We start from the raw sequence: 27,122 nt of genomic DNA on the forward strand, positions 1-27,122 counted from the left end.
TTCATTTTCTTTTCATATTTCAATTTTTAAATTAATAATAACTAATATGTTCATACTTCTTTGCATTATATAACTTCATTTCCTTAATTATGTTATTTTACCCACTTTTTCAATTTCCTATGTATCCATTTTATTTCCCGCTTCTCTCATCACTTCATTTTATTAATTCTATTTTGTAAAATTATTCTTTTTATGCGTTGAATTATTCTTTTTATACTTTATTTTTTATTTTTCTATACTTACTGTGGTTGTTATATTGTTCTGTTTTTAGCCCTGAAGAAGGCTAGAAACTCTAGCCGAAACGTTGGCACAATAAAATAGGTTAATCCAACTTATTTGTGTTGATCATTGACTGCAACCCCAACCATCTTCTCCTCGTTCTTGGAGGGTTCAAAAGTTTTCTGAAATTATACTTTTTGCGGACCCGTCAAAATTTTGTTCAAGAGAGCGCAGTGTGAGAGGGTTGTCAGTTAAATATTGCGCAATATTTCTCTAATCTGTCAAAAGCTTTTGCCGCGTGCAGAACGATGCAGCCGTCATCCTTCAATCGTGAAAAGTTTAATCGACACTGAAATTTTTGCAATATTTATGTATAATGATCATTAAATATTTTGCACAAAATTTTAAGCGAAATTTCATCGTGTGTGGTGGCCCTCACCGATATAAAAGTTATTTTCAAACACTTTAACTCTAGATTTGGAAAAAGAAAAACCGCAAGAAGAAGAACCGGATTACGCTTGCGCCCGACAATTACCTGATAATTTTTAATCTTGTTGAAAACTCCTGTGTTCTGTATAACATAATAATTTTATAATAGAAATTTTACATTCTATTGTACTAACGAGAAAATTATAATTTTTACAAGAAAGTATTGTTTAAATATCTGCTAAATTCTTGTTACTTTATCAGAGTATGAACTTTTAGGCAACATATTTCCACTCAGCTGCTATTCTTTTCAACAATGACCATTTGGTAAATTTCCAATAGAATCTTCAGTAGTAAAATTCTTACGGATTACATACTGCTGAGACTAACATGTTATTAAAGCAATATGCAATAAAATCGTAAACACAATTTTTTATTTTTTCCTCAGTTCCAACTCAATGTTTCTCGAAAGAAATCTGAATCAGCTTGACGCTATTCCAACGTTTTCGACAGAGTCGTCAAAGCTAACATTAAAAATCCTTTAAAGACTGGTTAAAGAGTTATTTGTAGAAGGTTTTTGCAAATATGATTTTAGAGTAAATGCATAGTCAGCTACAATGACTAGAGGTACTGGTTCAATGCCATGCAGTACTGATCAAGGGGAAGATAATTTAAATCATTTTTGTCGAATGCTTCTGGTAAATTACTGTTGTTAAATACATCTCCTTCTGAAATACCCTCAATAATACCATGAAGCAGTCTAATTTATCATAATACCATAAAGTGTTTATGAATTATTATAATTTTGTTTTTACAGCAGTGGGAAAGACTGAACAATTGATGCATCTTTTTAACAAAGAAACACAATTTTGTAGGTGCATAGTTATAGAGCTAGATAAACTGAAATACAAAATAAAATAAAATGGATGTTAGATGCTCTACCATAATTGGACACCACAACTACCAATTAAGTGTAAAATAATTTACAGTATCACAAAACTAGTGTACATGTTTGAAATCATTGACTCACCACAAACCATATTCAGCCAGTCTTTATTGTATGCTATTAATTCATCTTTGTCAGTTATAACTCTATCTTTGCTGAGCAAGGATTCAAAGGTCTGAATGTGTGAGGAATTCAAAACACCAAAAGGACCTCGTTTAACTTCAGGGTAGAGGTCACTTGTCAGAAATGAATAAAATCGTCTAAATTGAGGATACTTCAACAGTAGCTTTTTATTAATCATTCTACAAAAATAAAAATAAATCTTACATTAAATAAACATTTTTTGGATAGTAATTAAGTGCAAATTAATTAACTTTTTCCAAATATGTATAGACATTGTGAAATTCCATCTATATAAACAATTTTTTATGTTGAGTTTAGAAGGTCAATAAATTTTCCTATGCCTTAATGGTCCTTCTCTTTTTGTCATTTAATGAATATCAATAAAGGTGATCAATTTTTCTAAAATGAAAAGGAGGACGAAAAAAATTTAGGAAAATGTACAACGTAAATAAATGAAATATTTTATTAATTCAAACAAAAATACACCAATTATGCTTACATTCATTTTAATTATTTAGTTAATTAAGAGTATTTTTAATATTTGTTTATAATATGGTTAATTATGATCTATGTTGAGTTTTAATGCCATAATAAATGGGATAGTACTAAAAAGTGAAAATGTTTCAAGTATTTTTAAGAAGGAGTAGTTTCTCGTTATTATTACAAACTAGGTTTTATGTTGAAAATCATTTATGATCAAAATGTTAGGACTGATCACTACTTAATAAATATTTTGTATTAAAATTAATATAGTAATTAGGCGCTCTATTCCATTTTATCACATCTTTAGTCTAATTCCTTGGAATAAGACTGAATGAAAGAGGGTTTGTCGATTATTTTAGTATTTTCTTAATACCCAGCATTTCCAACTATGTATTTGGTTTTGATAACACTAACTACCAAACTGTTTATGACGTCTCCATTCTAAAGTTGTTAAAGTATCCTTTAAATCAATTAGGTATTAGCCTAATTCTAATTTCTTGTTGAAATATTGCTCTATAAGATTATAAATATGTTCTGGTTCTGTGGAATTGAAACAAAAAGATACCAAGGTTTGGTTATCAGAAAACAGGATTAAGTTCTTCTTATTATTATTACTTTGATGTAATGCAACCTTAACATGGCTAATCAGCAAGATGCCATTCATAAAACAAATGGTGGTCTTTATATCTCATATCTAGCTCACCAGAGGTCTCTAACAGTAAGCAACTCTACTCTAAATTGGGCTATAAGGATGAAAACGTAGCTGTATAATATATTATAATTAGCTGTATAATATTGTGATATTAAGGGTTACTCTTAAGTATATATAGGACTGGTTATGAATGATTTACAATCTCTATTTGGTTAGTAGATGGAAGTGAGATGTGCTATCCCTGGTCTGCATTAATGATGATGCCTTGAATTGGTGAAACAAGTTCCACAGCGACTTGAGTTTAATCCTGTTTGAAAGGCTTGAGTTGTTTTGCAATCTTAATAATAACCAGTTAGCCCCTTTTTGGAACACATTTACTCTCAATAACTATTTCATGTGTATGTATTCATTTTGAATAAAGAAATCTATGATTAAAATTTTTAAAAAAAGTACATAAGTATCATTTGATGCTATATTTTTTTATCTTCAACACTGAAAATGAATTAAACATACTTAATGATTGAACTTTAGCTATTTGTATTAAATTTGTATAAAAATGATTAAAAATCAAAATCTTTAACTTTTTTTTCTAGGTACTGTCATAAAGATAAAGGTTCAATTTTTTATTTTTATTCTTAAAAAGCCACTTATTTAAATATTTATGAAATAGCAATCCATATTCATATTTAATTCTATTTTTTTTTTTACAAGAATAATTTTTAAAATACTTATTTTGGCTATTCAATATTTTATTTGTTAACATCAAACACTTTTCAATTGACCCGTTTCAGTCATTACTACGAGATATTTTTAAAGGAAATATATAATTTTCTAATGTCTTGCATCTATGTAATACCTACTTGAAATTTAATCAGAATATACCTGTTCAAAAACATTCACTGCAAAACAATCTTGAACTTTTATAATGAATGTTGCATTTCTTGTGGAATGCGAATATTAGTGGTAATCTTGAAAAACACAATATAAAGATAACATTTGAACACAACATTAAATAACTGACGATAAGTTTTAATTAAAATTGTATTTACAAAATCTGGTATAAAACCATGTCAAAAAAATTGTTTCATTTTTTATTGAAGTTGCATCACACTAAAAAACAGATAAGACAGATAATGGCTATCTGGGATATAGTAAACCTTGATAAAGAAAACCCAACAAAATTAACAAATATGTTTGAAATCAGATAATAACAAAAAAGAAGAAAAAATGAACTGTTCCAATATGAGCTGTAAGTTTAAAGATACTAAGTTTCCTTCCCGTTAAACCTGGGAAAGGGAATCCTTGAGAAAGTCAAGTGTCTTTATCCACTAATCTACTCCATTCCTTGAAATTGAATATAATTTTCACTAAATAAACAATAAATAGTAGTAATATTTGCAATTTATCCTTGTCATATAATAATAAATCCCAATACATACAACCCCACTGGGCAACACTAATACCCCAATCCTTTTTTGCCAAAATTAAAAATTTTGAAGGATACCCATTTGAAAAATGTTTTACTTCAAATTACTTTGCAAAATTTCAAAATACTTTTATCTGTGCATTATTTCATAAACAAAAATATGGGATGGTTAACACTGACTAAAAAACAGCTCACACCATCAACTGTGCTTTTCTGGTAGAAGTCCTCATTTCAAATACTTGGACGAATTTTACCAAAGATCTTTAGCTTTCTAGTTAGGCAAAGACCCGGTAAGTTGGGGTGAAATGTTGAGGCATAATAAATTGTTTTATTACTATAGTGTGTGAGTAGTTTTATTTCTTTAAATAGTAAAAATATAATTATATACTATAAATAGTTTTATCACTGTATTGCATAAAATTTAGAGGCACAATAAATACTTTTATTACTATATTGGGTGAGTAGTTTTATTTCTTTAAATAGTAAAAATAAAAATACAAACATATACTATAAATAGTTTAATCACTGTATTGGGTGAAATGTTGGGTTATAATAGTATTATAACCAATAGTATTAATAGTAATAGTTTTATTACAATTTGAATTCCATTTTCTTGAGCACCAACCCCACCTTTTTTCTTCATAAACAAATTATTTATATTGATTGATGAAGAATCCAATTGTTTCAGTTTTTTTAAATGAACAGTTCACTTTGAGTAACATGAAGAAAAATTAATTTTTTTAAATAACCTCCATAACAGTTTTTATAAATACAAAAGAATTTGATGAACATATAAAATGCAAAAGAAATAATATAAATTGAGTTCAAAAACGTTTATGATTTCTAATAAAGTAATTCAGAATTTCTCAATATTTTATTAGTAAAATAGCATTCATATGACATTTATTGATTATATCATATAATAGCTATATATTATTATAGCTGTATAAATAAAAATGCCAACATGCACCAATTATATGGATAAGATTAAGACATTCAAAAGTATTCAGGTATCTTCAGTATTTATGAAATCAGATGACTTTATATGGGTTTAGAATGCCGGTCGGATCCAACTGAGCTTTTAGTGCACTCATGACACCGACAACAGAAGGGCTCTTTCCAAGACCAATGTACTTTCGCTTTTTGAAACCCATTCCATGCTCAGCAGAAATTGATCCGCCCTGCTCTGTAGTCCATTCAAAGAGCCATGGCTCAATAGCATCAAGCAATTCCCTGGAGAAGGCTTTATTTTCAATGTTTAAGTGGAGATTTCCATCACCTAAATCAAGATTTCAAAATATTCATTAAAATAATAATACTATTTTGGAAATATTATTGCAATCTTGACTTGTTTTCATTGTAAGTAAAGAATGTAGCAGATCTTTAATAGGTAAGTAAATGTATTTAAATTACTTAAAAGTAATTAATTTTTATAATGTTGCTATGGTTACTGAGTCTTAAAAGTTCTTATGAAGGTATGTGAATACACATGATGAGTCCTGTCTCAAAACTCACATAACCTTAGAGTGGAAATATGGAGAAGATACTATCATCCTAATTCTAAGATCACTTACATAATGCAAGTGTAGATGGGTATAAGGAATAATATTCTGATGTAGATGATCATTAACATTCTTATTCATAAAAGAAATATACACAATCTTCTGAATGGTAAAACAAAAATTAACTTGTCTGTATCTGTTCCTAGTTGCATCTGATTATTTAATATCAAATTATTTCTGCTTTTAATCTGTTAATCTCTAATATAATACATTTATCTCATCATAATGTTAAAGTATTTCAGGTTTTCACGGAAACCTACTCATAATTTTTTTTTTAAAACTCAGAAATACATGCGTACTAAGTCTTATATGATGTAACTTCATCAATGATCCAGTACAGCAGTGCTTCCCAGGTTGGGTGTCACAGCACATTTGAGTCCTCCAAGCATATACTAGGGGGTGCTGCAAGTGAATGCCAATTTCTCAAAGTGTTAAACTTTTTTTTTCTTCAATTAAAACAGCAAATATATGGCGTATCCCAGCAATCAGATTGCACTATTTTATTCTTCTTTACCCGCTAATTCAATCACCATAAGGATAATTGTGCTGAAAATTTAATAGACCTAACAAGGGTGCTGCAAAAATTTTTTAGGCCTACTAGAAGGGTAATGTTTGGTTAATTGGTTAAGTTATTGAAAAATGTTTGGGAACACTGCAGCAGTACAGCAAGGGTTTTTAGGGCAAGTGGTGGGGAACTCCAAATTTGATAAATCTATTGAAAACCGCAAAAAATCTGACCTAATTACAATATTTTCCTAACTTAGGAGCCGTAGAAAGGTAAAAAAAAAAAAACAGCCGTTTTCAACAATAGGTTTTAAGTAATCAATTATTAATAACTTAGTGAGGGTAGATCAAACATAAAATATTTTTATTTTACTTTATTTTTTGTATGAAATATCAAAAATATAAATAATTTTTCGACATAGTCACCACATCACCTTTGGAAACAAATGGTTCCTGTGAAAATGGAAGTTTTTGAATACCATAACTATAAAAATTATTAGGCTGTGGTGTGATCAAATATGTACAGGATTTTGAATCATTATCTGATGTTGACCTATCAATTCTACTTTATGAGACAAAAAAAACAAAACAAATAATGTGTGGCCATGGTTTAATGAAGAGTGTTTAATTTTATCTCAGATAAAACCTCCTACTATTTTTCTTAAGTTCGGCAAACCATATAATATTTAACATCATCAGGGAGCAAAATTCACCAGTATAGTTTTTGGAATTGATTATTATCTATTGTACAACAGATGGTAATGTATTCCCTTCATTCATTTTGATAATACAATACAACAAATGTTTAAACCAACTCAAGTAGGGTCAATTTTAATAGCTGCATCCCATCTCTTTTCAAGCCCTATCCTCCTGCTCCATTTAGCGTTTCTATTTTATCCACCCTTATAAATACTGAAATAATTAAAAATAACAGCCTCACCAATATGCCCGAAACCTGAGACTTTGATATTTTTAAATCCTTTTTCTTCCAAGTGCTTACGAGTTGCATTAACAGCTTCATAAAAGTAATCCAATGGCAATGAAATATCATACTTATAGATATAGCTGGAGCGGGTGAGTGATTCAGTAATTCTTTCTCGTAGCTGCCAAAGGTTCTGAAAACAAACAATTGTTATCATAACATAACAATATAATGTAAATAAAAAAATATAAAAATAACTGACATAGGGAGGCTACAAACATGAGAATGTGGATTTCACTGAAACTTTTTTTTGGTGATACTAGGTCGAAAAATTTATTCGAGGATTCTTGCCAACAAACCCAAGGAGCCACAAAAAAAAAAAAATATTCAAATAATTTTGGCAATTTTTATGTTATCATATTCCACCTTTGATCTGCATGTATTTAATGGTGATTATATACCAATCAAATTGTTTTTTTGTGCAGAGTAAAAATGTTTTTTTTTTTGGTGGAAAAAAGGAATATCAATATTATTTCACATTAAAAAAATATTTTATCCCACAATACTAATTTTATGAAAAATTGTATTTCAGGGTTTTTGAGGATGCGAAAATGAATATAACTTGCTTTTACTTACAAGCATGACACCATCAATCTGCAAGAAACTTTAAGTAATTTAAGGTCATCTAAACTGCACCAAATTGTAAATACTGGACCTTCATAAACAAATTTGAACAAGATAGGTAAAATAAAACATTGAGAAGTTTTTCTTTATCACAACTATTTTTTAACCTGTATAAAGGCATTCCTTGATATCTAAAAGATATCTGTATGGGTCGGAAGCGTGGAAATTCAGATTTCCGATAGTTATAATACTAATAGATTTGGATAAGACTGTGAGGAGTTATGAATTATTCATTAATCTGATATTATAGTTACATAAGATAAATATATAATTTGGTAAATAAACCTGATTTTGTACTCTTTTGTTTCTAGTATAGTTTTCACTCATCCATCACTTTTTATTTCAGTGGCTTTAAGATGGGCAACGATTTAAATATATGAATTGCAAACTTTAACCAACATTAAAATAGGTGGAGAGACCAAGCATATATTTTTAACTGGAAATAAACTGAGAAATTGCAATAAAGAGAGCTTGATGAATTACATGCATCGTGGATGGTTGAGATGTGTAAGTACCGTCAACTACAGCCCCCGCATCCATTGCCTCGGCCACAAAATTAGACATCTTCTCTTCATCATGGCTGCTGTTGGAACCGTGGGTTTCTATCACCATGTAGAACCTGTAATGAAGTAAATATTACAGAGAGTTATTAGAAACAATGTAGTTGCTATGATATGAAATAACTAATACATATACAATATTTAATTTTACACTGCGTTTTGTGTTGTCTAAATTTCTTCAGATTTTAGACAGTTCAATACTGATTCTTTAAAATAAATATGATTCATTAATATTCATGATAAATTATAGTTACATTTAATATTTAAAAACCTAAAATAAAAAAAAATTCAAACATTCTGTTAGAAATTTTATAATACATTTCAAATATTCATTGTAATAAAAATACATTTAGTAATCTAACTGTTATTTTAAATATCAAAGTGCGTGATTTTTTTTTTTAGTTAGTATTTTAAAATTTAACTGTATTTTCCAGAAATAATTAATAAAAATGTTTTCTGTTGGCTCTACAGACCTAGATCTTTGGCAACCTGGACCAGCCTTCTTCATGCTGGCCTATCTTGGGCTACTGCTTTTCAGTTTGCTGCATGCAGAATTTTAGATTTACTAACATCAATTAATAAAAAATAAAAAAAAAAAAGACAATGCAATATATCTATCTACTTTAATTAATGTACAAAAATTGTTTCTTCAGATCAGAAATTAATATTTTAAGAATCAAAAAAGTAGCTATTCACTGTCAATTGAAATCATTAACACAGAAGTTATTCCTCATTTAAATTTAAATTAGCACTTTCCTTCCCTCTCATAAGCCATAGAGGCTTCGTTCATTTTTCGCCACAACAATTAACCAGCTCCATCTTTTTTATTTATTCTTTTCTATTCCACTAAATGTTCCTTTTGGATATCTTTCCTTTATGCAATCTGTCCATCTGGTATTTAATCTTCTCCACCCACCTATTATCAATAACTGCTTTCATGATAGTGAAGAGGCATCCTTATGCCCTTCTTCTAGGTACCCTAACCCTAATTAACCCACTCTGACTTCGCTAATTTCATTTTTTTTCTCTTATATCCTTAATCATACCAACCACCATTTGAAGGAAATTCCTATCAAAACATTAAATCCTAGTCTTAATCATTTAATCATAGAATAAACTTTATCAACAATTTAAAACAAAAATTATAAAGGTATTAATTACTTGTTTTTATTTATTGGGCAAGTGAGACCAATCCTCTCTACAGATTCCATGGATCTAGAGTCCATCATTTCACATGACGATAAGGTTTCGCTCAGGAGAGATTTAGCCAATCTGTACGTCTTAAGAACGTCCTCATAGCTTTGAAGACCTGCAATAAAAATTAAGTAATAGCTTGAAACAATCATAAAAGTGGTAACTTATTAAAATAAAATAGATCAATAGAGGAAACCAATGTCAACTGACTAATCTCAAATTTATTTGGGGACAGACACAAACAAAAATCCCAAAAAGCCAACACTTACCTAAGAAAGCTAAGGTCACAGACTTTGGCCTTGGTGGACACTGAACAACAGCTGCTGTAATAATGCCCAGTGTACCCTCAGAGCCAATAAACAGCTGTAAAACATATAGAAGAAATCTAGTGAAGAATGTTTCTCAACATCAACTAACATTTCTAACATTCATCAACTAATACCAAAGCAGAAGTGAGATATTCATTCATTCATTCCATAGTATAATAAAGGCAAATTGATCAATAACTTAGGCCAAATATGACAAGTGAAAGTTAATATTTTGCAAATGTAGAATAAAGTCAACAGAGTGAAGCAACAGAAAGGCTCAAACAAGAAGTTTTCTCCTTTGAGTCCTTTAACTTTAATCACATTTTTTTGGGTCTATAGACCTTGTAGATCTTTGGCTATTTAAAACAGCCTTCTCCATGCCTGCCTATCTTGGGCTACTTCTTTCCAGTTTTCTGCATGCAGCTCTTTCGCATCTTTGTCGATTCTATCTATCCATCTGGTTATTGGCCTCCCACGTGGTCTCTTGTCAACTCTACTGGCATTCATTGTTGTGTAGAGGCGTCTTGATGGATTGCTTCGAGCCACATGCCCCCCATACCCATCTTAACCTTCTGGCCTTCATATCATGAGATATTGACTGACCAGCCTCTGTGCAAGCAGTTCGCTCTTCTCCTGCGTGTGTTATGGCTCTGATCCCAGATCACTCCTGTAATTGTAAGGAGAACTTTCAGTTCAAATCTCTCGATTCTTCTTTCTAGGTAGAGCCTAGGTCTCACAGCCATATATCAGAGTTGGCTTTATCATGACATTGTACACCCTTAGCTTCAGATTTTTATAAATTCTTCGGGATTTAAGTATTTCTGATTGAGAGAAGAAGGCTCCGGTCGCGTTTATTATACACTAGCCTATCTCAGTCCGTTGATCATTTATTCATGTTATAGTGGAGCCGAGGTATTTGAAACTGTATACTTTCAGAAACGATTTGCCATCCATGCAGCCCATGACATAAGGGTGGATTTTTCGGCTTACAATCATATACTTACTTACTTATCATATAGAATGGTATATATCATCGATGTAGCTTATAAAACACAATTTCCTAAAAATATGGGTTGGTTCCCAATAGTATTTTCAGGTACAATTGAAAGATGACTAATAACAAAAAAAAGAACTGAATCGAACCAATATAGGCAACATTTTGTATTAGACTTTGCAGCCAAAGCGGTAAGGAAAGTAGTGCGAGTGAACAAATCAGATATTTTTTTTAGGGTTGATAAAATGATTCTGAAATACTTTTTAATGTTGATTATTTACTTATATAATAAAAAAACTAAAAATAAAAATCGTAATTCTTTTAATAATAATCTGTAGTGTCTTTAATCCATAAAACAAATTCAAACCAAATATCCTTTGACAAGACTTGACATACTGAATCATCTACTACAGTTCAACCTTAAAAATTCAACAAATATGGGACTGACAAGCAGTCAGATTATACAGTATTTTGGATATACAAATATTCTGGATGCTTAAAAATAATTATATATTTAACCAATGGATGGTAACATGTCAAAATTTTGTGCTTAATGTGCTATATTATTACCTACCTGCTTTAGATGATAGCCAGTATTATCTTTCTTCATATGGTTCATCATTGACAAAACCTCGCCATTGGCCAGAACCTGAGGCAGTTAAAATTAACATAATATTGAGACTGTTAAAGAGAAGTGAGAGTGAATATTATTCATAAATTACATTTTGTAAGTCTTTAATTACAACTTAAGAGACTTTAATTTGTATCAGTTTATATCAATGAACATACAAAAACAAGGTTGTAGTAAAAAAAAAAAAAAAAGAAAAACCATTCAAATTATAAAAAATTATTTAGGATAAAATTTGAGACTGTTTAATATTCAATGTTGGTGGGCTTAAAACAAAAATTATATACTACTTCTCATGAAAATAAACTTCTGAAAAATGATCTAGTATCCTAAAAATTATTTTTAGAAAGTAAAATATGAATATTTACTATTTTTAAAATGACACATTATTCCCTTTCAGAAAAACAATTTTTTTGTTCATCTCAGTTCGAATTATTTTGGACAGTGAGAATGCAATTTTTGTTTTAAGTAAGAAAGGCCAAAAGTAAATAGATACACAGTTGGTATGTGAATTTTTGTCACTCCTAATAATTATATCCTGAAAATTTAGGCACATTGTAAAGAATTTAAACAGCTTTAAAGAACTGATTCTTACTCTTTGAATACCTATTATTTTCTAATAAAAACTCAAAATCCATTACATTATTACAAATTGTCAATCTATGATAATAAGGCTGAACATTCACATGTTAATCCTTTTACAGCTCCATAAAGGGCTCAATATAATCCATAGCACGCTGCTCTAAGGCAGCTCAGCTTGGACCTATCAGTGATATTAACCTACAAACTCATTGTTTTTTCTTTAAACCCATGTTTCTATTAATTAAAATGAAGAAAAAGGGGCCGATGAAGAAATACTATGTTGTAAATAAATAATATTTATTTCAAATTCATTATTTCATTTAAGAATTTTTAAAGTCATATTCTACAGCCTTTTATAAAACAAAGAATATGTAGGAATTTTGTTAATATCTTAAAAAGATGTATCTGATTTTTAAAAAACAAACTTCAATTTTTAGTTTTTATCAAAAATATCTTGATAATTCTTAAAAAATAACTCATTCCTTAAAAATTTAGTATTTTAACAAAGCACAGTGAGATAGGAAAAGGGGAAAAAATTATAAGAGGTAGAAGAGAGATAAGGAGTAGTAGGAATCTTAGCTGTCTCTTTATGAGGAAAACCATTTCAGAGAAGGATTTTTTGCATGCCTACTGGTTGAAGTCATCAATTTTAATGATTTCTAAAAATCTTCACAAAAACTTCCTTATTGATATGATGAAAAAATATACTTAGTAGATGAATTTTCACTCTATATCTCTTTTACATGGTTCCTGGTAGGGCTGTGAGTTAAATCGTCTTTTATTTATATCATGCATGTCCAGTAAAAAAACAAGTGGACTCTAGCAAGCTGATTTTTCCCTTAAGAGACATAACTTTAGGAAGATACCAAAACTATTTGTTAAATATGTTGTGATTTATCAACAGAAATAATAGAAAACCTGTTACTCATTTGTTTATCTAGTTATTTAAGAAATACTATATGCATTAAAATGATAATCTTCTCAATAAAAATTTCTTAAAACCAAATGTTTATATGCAGAAATAATACTTGCTACTTCTAGGCCGAGCAGGTTGGCAGCGATGGAGCCATACCTTATGAGGCGTAGCCCCCCAGCACATGTAGCAATGTTGCCTCCTATTTGGCAGGTGCCCTTCGCTCCCAAATCAAGAGGCATCATCAAACCTTTCTTGGCTGCTTCATTGTCTAGTCGCTCCAATACACACCCAGCATCACAGGTTAACATTCCTGTTAATTATGGTTTTATTAATCAATTTTTCAGGTAAAATAAACTTTAATATTCTAACAACAAATAGCATATACCTTATCTTTTCATTTACTTCTATGTGGTAATCTTATAGAAAAGTAAAAAAAAAATTGGGCCATATAGCAAATATACAATGTGATTTTTCATTACTAATATTAACTACACTAATGCAATACTGAATAGACTTTCATATTTATAAATATATAAATTAAGATAAATCAATTTATTAACATTAAAACTTTCAAAAATTCAGACAAGTAGCAAAATTAAAAATACAAATTACCTAATAAATGGTATTCATGAGCTATCTAAAGTTACAAATCTGTGGTTAGGTGGCTAAATGTATAAGTCACTGTTTCTTCTCCTCAAAATTGTAAATAAAAAAAAAAACATAATGTCAATATGAGATTTTGTGGATTTGACTAACATATTACAATTTGCTTCTGTTGTTTATTCATAAACCTAAAGAAAAAAAATAGTGTTGCTGCTACCTTAACATTAAAGGAGACTTCGGGATGTGAAAAACCTTTTTTTGACAAAAAGTTGCTTGTAACACTTAGCCATCTAAGCACAGAAATTTACCTGTGGTTTCATCAATCTTGTGGATCTTGTTCATCAATGAGAGTGATACTATAACTTCATCAAATACGGGAACAGAACCACCAACAAGACCAGTATTCCCACCCTGAGGACACACAGCAAGATGTTCTTTGAAGCATACCTTCATTATTTCAGACACCTCATCAGTAGTCTTTGGCTTAAGTACAACATCACTATAACCTATAAACAAATAACACAAAAGTAGTATAGAAATTGCATATAATATAAACATATTCATACAATGAATAAAAAATATTGAATATTAAATAATAATTTATCTTTTTTTTTATTATAAAGCTCAACAAATAAACAATTTTTTTAATAGATGATGCTTATTGAAAGACACTTGTTGGGTCAGGGTTGCAACTGATTGGGTCAATGGGTTATATCAACAAGAATTGTAGGATTAAATGATCATACGTAATACTAACATGGTGTGAGTCTACCCCTTAAAAATGAATATCTCAATCACAAATAATAATTAAATTAATTTACACTTTAAATTTAGACACAAAACTCATATTTCATATTCTTTCATTCCTTCAAGTCAAACAAGAATATTAACAGTTAAATGACAGTTATTTTTTAATATGCTGAGGTGAAAAAACTTCCAATTGGAACATATCTATATTTTTCACTACGTTTCGGGATTTATACCATACTCATGTACTATGTATCCTAAAATTGTAACAATCAATTCAATATTATTACCAATTTTTTTCTATATTTTTTATATGCATTCACACATCCTATAGCATAAAACTGTTTTAGGCGTTACCTCTTTGGACATATCAATATCTCTATGTGCTATTTTTTTTTTTATCTCCTTATTGATATGTCAATATCTGATACGTTTTGCTATTTAAGTTAGAAATTATGTTTTTGCAATCGGACAATTTTATTTCTATTTATTATGTCCGCATAATGTACATTTAAATTTTTTATATCTTTTTTATAGTTTACTGTGTTACTAGTTGTTAATATTTTTAGTTATATGAATTACTTCTAGGATCCTTTCACTTTTAGTGTTTTATGTCATGTCTATTATTGTGGGGTTTTTGAAGTCAAATTTATAGTTTAACGTAATGCTGTGGTTAGCCAGTGCAGTGCAATTTATATTTTTGAAGATTTTATAGTTCGAGCAACAGGGATGAGTAAATGTACCAATGGTGTAGGATTAATTAAATAATGTGATAGTAATTTTTTTTTAATTATACCTATAAACGACAATATTTCTTAATAGAAATTGATATAATTGACAGATATGGGGTAAATATAGGTCATAAGATTTTTAATGTATAAATATAAAAAATGTAGAAACAAATTGTTGATAATATTAAATTGATTGTTACAATTTAAGGACACATAGTAAATGAGTAAGGGTTAAATCCCGAAATATAAAAATATATAATAATAATATGTTTTAATTGGAAGTTTTTTAAACCTCAGAATATTAAAAAATTAACAAAAACAACTTCCTAGAAAAGAAAATTCAGAATAGACCTAGCTATATATTTTAATGTCCTCTAGGTACAAATAATTTAGTGACCTGATAAATGAAGTTACCTTGTATTTTTCTATTCTTATTATTTATGAAATAAATTTTATACTTATTTATATAACATGTCAAATATATACAATACATAAAGGACTTGAATGAAATGTAATTATATTTTCACATTATTACTTAAAAAGTATTAGGGCTTTTAAGTTCTAAACAATTGTCCTTTTTAATTCGACAAGTATTAGATAAAAAAATATTATGTATGCAAAAACCTTCTGCTATTTTTGAGAATCTTTGAAACTCATTAAATTTATTTATTAAATAATAAATAGATAAACATCATTAAATTTATTTATGTACTTTTTTTTTATAAAGATTGAATAATAAAAGAAAATTATTTAGGATCAAAAGCCCAACTATATCAATTACCTCAAAAAGGATCTCCACAATAATTACAAAATTGTTATCTCAAAAACTGAACCAGTTTGATAATTATTTAAGGGAGTAACAGAATTTTCTCCACAAAAGGGTAAACTCATGATAATTATTCATACAGTTGAATCTAAAGCCAAGGTTCTGCAGTGAAGGTGATAGTGACAGCTATCACAGCCACTATCATCACATAAACTGACATTTGCTGTCTTATTATCAGGATTTACTAGACAGTTGGTTGTACTATCAACTATCTATGTTGCGACAAACCAGCATGACAGATATCTGTCACGTGAAAATGGAACTTAACTGTTTCTATTTCATTTTATCAATTATCTTTTATATTTGACTATTCTATTTACTTCTATCTTGCGAGATATAGAGTAAACTCTACAGTAATCAATAGTAAAAACTTACCACAAACCATTTTCAGCCAATCCATATTATAACCAACAAGGTCATCTCTGTCAGTTATAACTCTATCTTTGCCGAGTATACGCTCAAATATTTGCAAATGCCCTGAAGTCAGTTTAGCAAAATCACCACGTTTAACATCTGGGTAAAGATCTTTGGTAAGGAACTTATCACTTGAATAAAATCGGGCAAGACGAGTAGCAAGTTGTTGAATTTTTTTATAATTCATTCTACAATAAAGTAAATCAAATTGATAAAAGGCTAATTAATAAATCTTGGATTACTAATGATAGCGGCAAGAAAAAATGATCAAACTACAATTAATATGTGATTTTAAAATACAATTCAATATAAATGAATATTAAGATCAAAATTATGTAATAAATTTTTATATTATCTACAATACAAACAACAGTATACAACTTATAAATAAATAAACTTATAAATGGACCAAATGGACTGTCACTTGAGAGTTTTATACTTAGTAAAGTATGCTAAGTCATCTTCAGTCTCATAAGCTCTCACTTTAAATTGGTTAAACTAGAAATATGTAGAAAAAATTCATTTTAAAGAACTAGCCAATCCTTAGATTTAACTGGTAACTGTTGTGAACCAACGTTTTTAGTGGAAGCTTATGTCTGAAGAGCTGTCATCATCCTCATTCAATGTTTATTTAATTAATCATGTCTCAATTTTAGTAGTTACAAAATCTACTTAATCCATATGCAAATTTCTTGGGACAGAGTATTTATCCCACATGATTCCAATGATAATATGAAATTTGAAACAACTGATAATTTTAACTTACTCGGAGCATAAACTATTTGTAGACTGAAACACCAGTTAAAAGTTACATAATCAACCAAGCTATTTTCCAATAACACTTAATTATTAATTGTTGTCCTTGTTGCCTTCAGAGTGGTAATTGATATGCTGCACGGTATATTCAAGTTCAGCTAAAAGGATCCACTTTCAGTAGTCAAAATGGAATTCTATATCTTCTCAGTTAAAACTCTGTAACAGTTATCTTATCTGATCTTGGCTATGGTACAGTCAGGTACTAGGTCTGTGTTAGCAAGAATATAAACTCATTTCAACAAATAATCTCAAATCATTTTGTTCATTTTAAAAGCTGAACATCAATATTTCCAGTAATTTGGTACATTTTTTTCTAATCCAGAATACCAAATATTCTATCAACATTTCATTATGAAAATAAACGAGGTATTGTTGTATAGTTTGTATAAACAAACTTATTTCTAAAAAGTATGAAAAGAAGCTATAGTGTGATTGATGTTAAAAAAAAAATACAAATAAATATGAAATATTCTACCATTATTTTATATACTTTAATGTATAATTATTCAAAATTACCTAAATGAACCTACTGAATAAATTAATTAAACAAAAAACTCAATAAAACCATAATTTTTTCTGAAACAAATCATTGTTAGAGGGTGCCATTACAATATAGGACACAAAAAATATTTATTTATTGTTTATGTGTACCAACACATACAGCCTTTTTTGTATGTATTCCTTCAGACCAGGAAAAACAGTAAAAGATGAGAGAAGAGTAAATACAGTGCAATCTGATAGAGAAATATGACCAAATTAAAATAAATTTGAAAAATAAAGGAGTAAAACAAAAATGAGTTAATATATGTATATATAGTTGACCGTAAAAATTGATGTATAGGAAGATGGTCAGGGTTGCGGTCTAAAGTGATCACTTTTGACCGCAACCCTGATCATCTTCCTATATAAAAATGAGTTAAGTTTAAATCATAATTAATATTACATTTTATGGTAGAAGATAAGGAAGAAAGGGGATTCATCAAGTAAATAAGAACAAAACATAAAATTAAAAGTTACATATAAACTAAGAACTAAAGAGAGATACAACACATGAGGAGGAAAATGAAAATGAAAGGAAATAAACTTGAATGTGAAATAATTATTTACTGTGTTTTATTTCAGTTCGCCACTTCCAGAAAATAGATTGAATATACCCTGAGATATTACTTTCTATAGTGAATCTTGTGTATATTATTTTTTTTTTTATGTGACTAAAGCATATTGCTTATAGTATCAAAAGAAAATTGCTCCTGTTTTTCTAACAAATACATTACCAAAAATATTCTTCATAAGATTGGTAATTACAATTCAATACATAAATAAAAACATCATTTACAAATAAAACATACAATATTGTTGTGATCAATAGAAAATACTACCATAACATTATATAGGAGTGTTAATAATAAACGAAGTCAAAGAGTAACACTTGGAAATCATTCAAACAGTAGGCTATATTCATCAGACTCAAACGAAATTCTTAAACAGAATCTGAAATAAAATAGCTAAACGAAAAATATACATCTCATTGTTATATGTGATTAAAACTTTATAAAATCCAAGAACTGGATACCATCGCCAAAAATATATTACCTGTTCAACAAAGAGTTGAATAAATATTCTCAATATTTCTTTGGAAAAATGAAACCAGGATGTGGCAGTATACTATCATTCCAAGAAATTTCATAAATCCCATTCATACTAATCTTCTATGAAATGAACTTCAAGTGATGGCCAACCAATAACAGAAAAATTCCACATCAGCCATAACAGATTACGCAATCACATCACCCCATTGATAACGAAGATAAAGAAAGGCGGGCGCGGCCGTTAGTGACGTCATACATCACCTGATGTTTTAAAACGGTGATGGAATAACTAATTCAAGGTTGTATTTAATTTTTTCCTGACTGAGAGTTTTAATATTGGCTCTTACACCATTTACTGTATATTAGAATGTGTTTTTCTACATTCCTCTACCTAATAATAGCTCAAACATCCATTATGGACATAATAATAGGAAATTAAGACTGTTTCTTAACACTATTACAGCAAACATTAAAAAGTGAAAAGTGTTATGAAGTATAATAACAGTATGATTTTCATTTTAAAAAGGATAAAGAATATTTGTAATTTACCTGCAGTCAAAATTATAAAGCAATTAAAAATTGGATAAATAAAAAAAGGGGAAATAAATGCAACAAAAAAATATTTAAAATTTTTCTTTTTTATTTAAAACTTATTAAGTCATGGTATCTTACAAAAATTGAATAAATAGAATTTTTTACAAAATAAATAACGTAAAAAAATAATTTAATATTAATTTCAGTCCAAGAACTCGAACATTTTCAAGTCATTTCTTCCAACATAATATCCACTTAAATACTGTAGCGTTTACACAGTGCGTATTAAAACATACCACTTGTACTTTCTTCACATAACACAGCTTTGGTACTGATAGTTGAGGCTTTAAAAATTATTATGCCTGTAACTATCTTTGTGATGACTAAGGAGGCATCTGAGATAATTCGACGATTTTGATTTCAATTGGCTGCCACGCAGACAATAAAGAATGTTAGACAATATCGTATGATCCCGGGCTCGTAAGGGGAACGCAAGCTTCTTCCTTGGAGACTTCCTGTCGGGTTCCTTGTGTCTGATAATGATTTTTTACAATTTCGTCGTCTATACACTTCTGGAATAATGGCTGTTCGAAGTGAATGGTAACATTTCTGTTCAAATAGTAACGACAAACGATGATAGAAATTAAAGAAAGTGAAAGTAAAAATACAACTACGCTAGAAATAATTATTATAGCAACAACGTCGTAGTTAGTTTTTTCAGCAATTGTTCGAACGTCAGTGAAAACAATTTCTACAGGATGTGTACGGTTATGGAAATGATATTGGTCCCGACCGACGTCTTCCTCAATCTTCTTTTCTGTACATTTATACCCATCTTTGGACAAATGTAACCCATCCGGACAAGCACATGTAAATCTAGGAGAAGCTTCGTTTATCTGCGGTGTTGGTAAGCACAAATGTGAACACTTATTGTAGGCATCTCGACAGTGATTGACTCCAACAGGTTGCTTGTAGGGATGATAGACATGTACTACCATCGGATTCTGGAGCATCCTCGAGTCAGTTATTGCAGAAACATTGGTTCCTTTAAACTTATTTGCTCTGAAAATAGACTGTGTGTCCCAATCAGACCAATAAACATAATCCTCGAAAACTGAAATGGAAAATGGGTGATGCAAAGTGTCCGCAGAGCGTAAAATTAAAACCCTGCCTGAGCCATCATAATTGCAAGAAGAAATCGAACTAAGCTTTGCGTCCACCCAGATAAGACGCCGATTCACTAAATCTAAAGTAATTCCATTCGGCCACTTGATATCATTCGAAACGACAATTTGACGCTGAGAACCATCCAACCCAGCTCTTTCGATACGACCTTGTTTACCCCAGTCACTCCAGAACATCCAACCTTCTAGTGGATTCAAGGCGATCGAGCGAGGCTCGTCCAGGCTGCTGTTAATCAAGGTCTTTCTCATTTCTCCCTTATAATTAGCCAATTCGATCGTGTTTTTTCCTGTATCCGTCCAATATATGTGCCCATATATCCAATCTACAGCTAATCCATCACATAAACTTATCCCTTCTTTGATGACTTCTGTGTGCACCTTGCCGTCATTGACAGAAGATTTTAATATTTTCTTTTCTATTGAATCAGACCAAAATATGGCTTCGTTTTTGTAGTGAAAATCAAACGCTGTGGCAGCTTTTGTATCAAAAACAATGCTTGACGATTCATGATAATGTAAGTTAATTTTTTGAATACTATGTCGCCGAGAGAATAGAAGTACTGAGTCGCCTTCGGTCGCCTTACATGAAGTTGGGTTTTCTGGATCTCTCTCATAACCATCATGACATTTACATATAAATGTTCCTTTTTCATTTATGCATTTTTGTGAACACGAACCCAATAGGGCACATTCATCAATATCGACACAGGTGGAGTTATTAAGTAGTTTATATCCTTTGTGACAAGCACAATGAAAGCCAATGGTCGTATCTATGCACAAGTGGTCACAACCTCCATTGTTGATTATACATTCATTAATACCACACTTGCCAACAGGTTCATCTTCACCATCAGGACAATCGTTATTACCATCACAAACGCTTGAAATGGGAATACAAGTATCATCACCACAATTAAATTCGTCTTTCTTACAAAGAGACGGGAGATTGGCACAATGTTCTTCATCACTTCCATCAGAACAGTCTACTTGTCCATTACAACGAAGGTGGTGAGCTATACAGAAATTGTTGTTGCATCGAAACTGATCTGGACGACACGTAACATTAGCACAGAGAGAAGAACTTTCATCGGCCCCGTCTGGACAATCCGATTCCCCGTCGCAAACCCAACTAGAATGAATACATGTTAACTTATCTGAACATTGGAACTCTTTATTAAGGCATACTGCAGATGGGGAAATCGCACGAGGGCAATTTTTTTCGTCCGACATGTCAGGACAGTCGTAATCCCCATCACATCTCCATTTAGATATTATGCACGAACTATCATGACATTGAAAATCTCCCTTTGGACAAGACCTCTGGAGACAGTTTTTCTCATCAGAACCATCGCCGCAATCGTCATCCATGTCACAAACATTTTCCATTGCAATACATTTGCCATTATTACAGGTAAATGAATCAGGGGCACAAGTTTCGGCACATTGTTTTTCATCTTCACCATTATCACAATCTGGCTGTCCATCGCATTTCCATGAGCTCGGAATACACACTCCGGGTCGGCACTCAAAATGATCCGCCCGGCACTCAGATTTAGCGCAATCTTCACTTTCATCACTTCCATCTTGACAGTCTTGTTCTCGGTCACATTGCCACGACTTGGGTATACATCTTCCATTGTTACAGCGGAATTCATTTTCCTTGCAAGATTCGACAGGTTTGCAACGAGCAGAGCTTTCATCTGAATTATCACCACAATCATCTTCTGAGTCACAAACCCATACCTGTTGTATGCATCGCCCGTTATCACATCTGAACTGACGGAGAGAACATTCCACAATACCTGAAGTGAAGTTCTGTCGGGCCCACGCTGAGAGCGACAAAAACAGCACGATCAGGGGCTCAAGGCGCACTGCAGACCACGTGGAAACCATCCCCGATCACGGTAGCCGGTGTACTGGCGAGCCCGAGTTGTGTACGCGGCTAGTACCTGCTTTCGATATCGATAGTAATCAAGCAACCACTAATCGATAGTATCACGCCACCACGTCCTAACACCATATTTACTCAATATTTCAATGTACTTATATTACTATAATATTTATTAACTTCTTCATTTTTATTTTTAAACTAATATATTTAAAGTAGAACACTTCTCTCAGCAGATAAATTATTTTTGAAGTCCATAACTTTCACTAATAATTGTACTACTTTAATTAATGGATCATAATATTAAATTAATCAATACTAATTGGTATTATCAATGTAATATCCACAATCTTATTTAGAATCGAAAATAGCATTTTCGCTCTCCTGACAAGGTGACTGGGTAAATTTAATTCTTCTACGTAGCTCTGTCTATTAATATGCCTTATAATCTGCGTTATTCTCCTTCTTTAAAAGACTGAATTCACTACGGATTGTTTAAATTCTTAATTTTAAATAAAAGCCTTAATAAAAATGTTAATTTTTTACTAAATATTCTATCTTAAAATATACAAGTTTGTTGGATATATTGTCTATTTCGTCTTCGAAATAAATAAATTATTAAAATAGTTCATATTTTAATTTCATATTAGTTAATGAGAAAGTTATCAAGATGTCTAATGTTATTTTCATTTACAGTTAGATACGTTTCAAAAAACATACGATAAATCAGTAACACGAGATGCATGACGTATCTAATACGGTTCTTATCTAAATGAATATTATTAAATTCGTTGCGGCGCAGAAGAAAACTTTCTGACGTAAAAGACACACCTCCAATAAACATTTGTTTACTTTTCACTTGAATATGAGATTAAATATTTGATGTTTTCTCACTAATTAGAGTTCATTTTGATGTGAGCCCGAAATATTACATAATATAATATTGCAAAACCATTAGCAACATTTAGATAGGTGATTTATTTACCAATTAAAACTATTTATTTAATCGTGTGAAGTATCTCCAATAAATAATATCATTATATCACTTCTTTTGCCTTATTAATTTTCAAAATATAATTTTCTGACTTACTCTTACTATGAATCTTGATTAATCATGTTAAATGTTTTTATACAAAAGACATCTTTTAGAATAAAAAGTTTTATTTGTTAAATTATTTTACAAGATTAAATGGCAGTATACCTAATATATTATTAAAAATTGATTTACATAGTTGAAAACAATATTTATTGATGCATCTTTGAGAAAATTATGAATAATGGTTAAAAAGATGAAAATATTCATTATTATAACTATTTTGTAATAGTTATACATGCATTAGAAAATGTTATTGGATTTATTTTATAATTCAATTAAATGTTGGAGCTACAAAAATCATTGAACAATGTAAATATGAATGTTTTAACAATAATTCCTAGTCATAACTATAATATTTATAACACTTATTTGTTGGAATTATGACTCGAAAATCATGATTTCTTAGTACAACAGGGACAATTGCAATCATGATTTTTTTTTTTTAGGACAATTGCAATGACCTGAACATTTAACACAGTATCATTTCTGAGTTTTCAAGGCCAACCTTGCATTTTTTTTTATCTTGCCAAAATATATGGAGTTACTGAGACAAATAAGGAAATATTTCAACTTTACTAGACTCACTTAAGTAGTATTCTGAATGAACAAGAAGAAAACATTTTTAAAGAATTCAGATCTCTGGTAAATGTTTGTTCAAGACATTCACACCAAGTGTGCACTCCATGACAAAAGTATGACTGCCGATGAAATGACAACATAAGATAATTGCCAACCAGAATAAAATTATAGCAGTTGCTTTGTGAGATTCTCGAACAATTTCCTTTGTCCTTAGCTCTCGTATTGTACATTTATTTGGAGAATAAACATTTTTCATACAAATCACATAGGGTCATTCCCATATGAAATCACCAGAGGCCTAAACTTCTATGTTGTTGATTTATAATTTTATTATTATTATTTTTGTATTAGTGAAAACAACTAAACACATCAAACAATGGTTTTCATATTTTTTTTTTAATTTGCCAAATTTAATCATGTTCAATAGAACTAAAACCAATGATGCTAGAGGGATATTTGATATGTAAATATGTTATATTTTATAATAGACAAATTATAATTATACAATAAGGGCAATTGTGTAATTTCCAAAAGATATAACTTTTGAAAGTGTTAAAAAAAAAAAAGAAGGAAAATCCAGGTTCAAAATTTAGTTTTTATCGGGTGATTTGATAAGGAACGACACAATTGTACCTACCAAATAATTTCACAAGGTGATAAGCATTTAATTTAATTTATAAATTGTGATTTACAATTAAATAGAAAAAAATAATTAATTCATAAAACAATAATAGATTAAAATTAAGAGTTGGTCTCGGGGAGGGATGCAGTAAGCGGAGAGAATAACACTGATAAGTAAAACTTTTATTAAATTTTATTTGAGTCAATGTTTCAGCCTAAGCCTTAAATAAAAAAAAAATAATACCATATTTAATATTCAACAAAATATAAAAGAAAAAACAAACAGTGTAACTATAAAATAACAAGCAACATGAAAATATAGGACTATGAAAATTATTATTATAAATCAAACTATTATATGTGAACATTGAGAATGTATATAATGAGAAATATAAGAAAAATTAAAATATGCAAGATATAATTAAATACATTTAATTATATTAGTAAAGTTAATAAAATATAATATAATGTTACAACAGATGAGTCTAAAGTTCATTAGCACTATTTACAAATTGAACAAGTTGCCATAAAGATTTAGAGTTTGATATTATCCTTCATTCACAATTACTGTGTCAGATGGAATTCTGTATGACATTTGAATGGAGCATTGCATAATGAAACTTTTGCCAATCAGTTTTATTTGGATAAGATCCAGGCAATAACAGTGCAGCTTTTGGTAGAAGATATTAACATGGAATTTGAGAATGATAATCCTAGATCTTGAAGATTCACTAATAAATTCTATCAAGGCCAAACAATTTGATACCTGGATTAGCCTACTACCCAAATCCTATTTAACTATTTCAGGATTAACTGCAAATAAAGATTTTAGAATTTAGAGCCATTTCACACACTCAGAATATACTGCTAGTATCACAACTGATCAAACAAGATTGAATCAAAGTGCTTAAAATAAGTGTGTCTGATCATTTGCATGCCTCAACTAATGCTCTAGGTAGGCCATAAATATTCAAAAAATGTTTTAAAAAAATAATGATAAATAAAAAAATCAAAGTTTTTCAAGAAGTAAAATTTACTTTTTTTTCAAACTAAAAATAGTTTTTTAATAGCAAAACTGCATCCATTTATTGAATATGAAAAATAAATTTCTGTTTAAATAATTACAATTTTTGGTAGAAACTATATTTAATTTTCATTGTTTTAAATGATCTGCTCCATTCCAAATAAGAAAATGAGTAGTTCATTTTCGACCACAATTTATTTTGTTGTCAACAAATAACTAAATAATACAAAAAAATTGATTATGGGTGCAAAGTATCCAACACCTTTTCCCACACAAAATATAATAATATTTTAATATGTTATGTAATTTTTAATTTGATTTATATTTTATATAAAACTTTTGTATTAATTATAATACATAAAATTCTAGATAAGGACTTCACTAAACTTCTTCCTAGTTGTTTCTTTTATCAAACAACATTTTGGGACTCCTCTTCTTCAGGATTATTAGAACTACTGTAACTAGTTCAAAATATATTATATTATTAATTATAACATTTATGTGTGAGTGGAATATTGCTTTTATATATACATGTATATAAACTTTATTTGTAATCCTTGCACATTAATAATAGCATACAGCCTCATTAGCACCTCCTCCACTAATGATTCCTATGAAGTAATTTTATCCCAACTTTTTTTTGTTTTTAATTTTCTATAAGTAGTTGTTTTGATGATGAATGGATACATATGTGAGAAGTAAGAATTTTCAAATATTTTTTAGGTTGGAATGGGCCAGTGCCTTAAAACTCAAAATAAATCATGCACCCCTGTAGGAAATTCAAGGAGCCTCTGGCCAGCTGAGTGAAATTGTTTGTCAGTAGGTAGTCTGAAACACTAGCCCATGTGCTGCAGAAATGCCCCCAACAACTCCCTTCTCATAATAGATCAGCATCAAGGACTTTCTCAACTTTAAGAATCGTATAAACACTGGTATACCATGAGGTTTGGGATCTGATGATACTACTCGATGGAATTAATGACCTTAATCATTTAGGTGGAAATGTCATAAATGAACAGGTAGGGAGTAACCAAAAATGGTATTGAAAAAAGTTTCATACAATAATAAAAAAAACAGAACAACAGTTGTTATTATTAAAAGATTGCTTCTCATCAAAGATAGATATAAAAGGGATTGTTTCAAGAAAATTTTTGGTATTACATAACAACCATCAACATTTTTTTTAGCCATGTGTTAATGATTACTATTCTATTGAAAGTAACATGAGCTTTTATCTTGAATTTTGAGGTCTTTTTTTTTTTTTTTTTTTTTTTTCCATGGTATTGTATATTTGAGTACCATCTGTTTTATAAAGGATTTTTCAAAGACCTGTGGGTTTCC

The 27,122-nt window shown here is 29.8% G+C and overlaps 3 protein-coding genes and 3 long non-coding RNA genes across 10 annotated transcripts in view; 2 read left to right on the top strand and 4 right to left on the bottom strand.

Moving 5' to 3' along the window:
• LOC106677210 (D-2-hydroxyglutarate dehydrogenase, mitochondrial) overlaps positions 1–4,976 on the bottom strand; it is a 23,343-nt gene extending 18,367 nt beyond the window's left edge. The window contains exons 1-2 of one of the 2 annotated variants that reach the window (XM_014414989.2): positions 3,732–4,976; positions 1,676–1,893 (exon numbers count right to left, since the gene is read on the bottom strand). In XM_014414989.2, coding sequence (XP_014270475.1) covers positions 1,676–1,893; positions 3,732–3,745 — 232 coding nt within the window. In that variant the 5' untranslated portion in view covers positions 3,746–4,976. Of the gene's footprint in view, positions 1–1,675; positions 1,894–3,709 lie in introns of both variants that reach the window. The other variant, XM_014414990.2, reaches the window with a different exon arrangement.
• LOC136796120 (uncharacterized) overlaps positions 1–9,111 on the top strand; it is a 15,416-nt gene extending 6,305 nt beyond the window's left edge. Inside the window, exons 2-3 of the long non-coding RNA XR_010843822.1 lie at positions 7,856–8,005; positions 8,294–9,111. This is a non-coding gene — a long non-coding RNA (uncharacterized lncRNA). The remainder of the gene's footprint in view (positions 1–7,855; positions 8,006–8,293) is intronic.
• On the bottom strand, positions 5,131–24,192 carry D2hgdh (D-2-hydroxyglutaric acid dehydrogenase). 3 transcript variants are annotated; one of them, XM_014414992.3, is made up of 11 exons: positions 18,860–19,073; positions 17,217–17,422; positions 16,412–16,638; positions 14,041–14,238; positions 13,246–13,439; positions 11,578–11,652; positions 9,971–10,064; positions 9,669–9,816; positions 8,431–8,566; positions 7,282–7,456; positions 5,131–5,554 (listed from the first exon to the last, which is right to left on the bottom strand). In XM_014414992.3, the coding sequence occupies exons 3-11, from the start codon at positions 16,635–16,637 to the stop codon at positions 5,307–5,309; spliced, it is 1,494 nt and encodes a 497-aa protein (XP_014270478.1). In that variant the 5' UTR covers position 16,638; positions 17,217–17,422; positions 18,860–19,073; the 3' UTR covers positions 5,131–5,306. The 3 variants fall into 3 exon arrangements, with proteins under 3 accessions (XP_014270478.1, XP_066904973.1, XP_014270477.1); XM_067048872.1 differs by lacking the exons at positions 17,217–17,422; positions 18,860–19,073 and adding an exon at positions 24,143–24,192; XM_014414991.3 differs by lacking the exon at positions 17,217–17,422.
• On the bottom strand, positions 19,476–22,502 carry LOC106677209 (very low-density lipoprotein receptor). Its single transcript, XM_014414987.3, has one exon. It carries the CDS (start codon positions 22,464–22,466, stop codon positions 19,842–19,844), a length of 2,625 nt encoding a protein of 874 aa, XP_014270473.1. The 5' UTR covers positions 22,467–22,502; the 3' UTR covers positions 19,476–19,841.
• A 923-nt stretch (positions 24,193–25,115) lies between the features above and the next one.
• LOC136796121 (uncharacterized) overlaps positions 25,116–27,122 on the bottom strand; it is a 4,585-nt gene continuing 2,578 nt past the window's right edge. The window contains exon 3 of the long non-coding RNA XR_010843823.1: positions 25,116–25,570. This is a non-coding gene — a long non-coding RNA (uncharacterized lncRNA). The remainder of the gene's footprint in view (positions 25,571–27,122) is intronic.
• LOC106677212 (uncharacterized) lies at positions 25,460–27,050 on the top strand. Of its 2 annotated transcripts, none has more exons than XR_010843824.1 (3): positions 25,460–25,712; positions 26,151–26,284; positions 26,505–27,050. It is a non-coding gene; the product is annotated as an uncharacterized lncRNA (long non-coding RNA). The 2 variants fall into 2 exon arrangements; XR_001342561.2 differs by having other exon boundaries at positions 26,151–26,238.

Source organism: Halyomorpha halys, unplaced genomic scaffold (assembly GCF_000696795.3).
Source record: "Halyomorpha halys isolate HHAL.00 unplaced genomic scaffold, Hhal_1.1 Scaffold91.1, whole genome shotgun sequence".
In the NCBI taxonomy this organism is placed as follows: Eukaryota; Metazoa; Arthropoda; class Insecta; order Hemiptera; family Pentatomidae; genus Halyomorpha; species Halyomorpha halys.

Bases quoted from the DNA above. Each gene is read 5' to 3' on its own strand.
- LOC106677209 (XM_014414987.3), bottom strand. From the start codon at position 22,466: ATGGTTTCCACGTGGTCTGCAGTGCGCCTTGAGCCCCTGATCGTGCTG.
- D2hgdh (XM_067048872.1), bottom strand. From the start codon at position 24,177: ATGTTTTCTTCTTGTTCATTCAGAATACTACTTAA. The intron at 16,639-24,142 runs GTGAGTCTAGTA...ACTTTATTGTAG, and splicing joins TCATTCAGAATACTACTTAA to AATGAATTATAAAAAAATTC. The intron at 8,567-9,668 runs GTAATTAATACC...ACTTCATTACAG, and splicing joins TGCCCAATAAATAAAAACAA to GTTCTACATGGTGATAGAAA.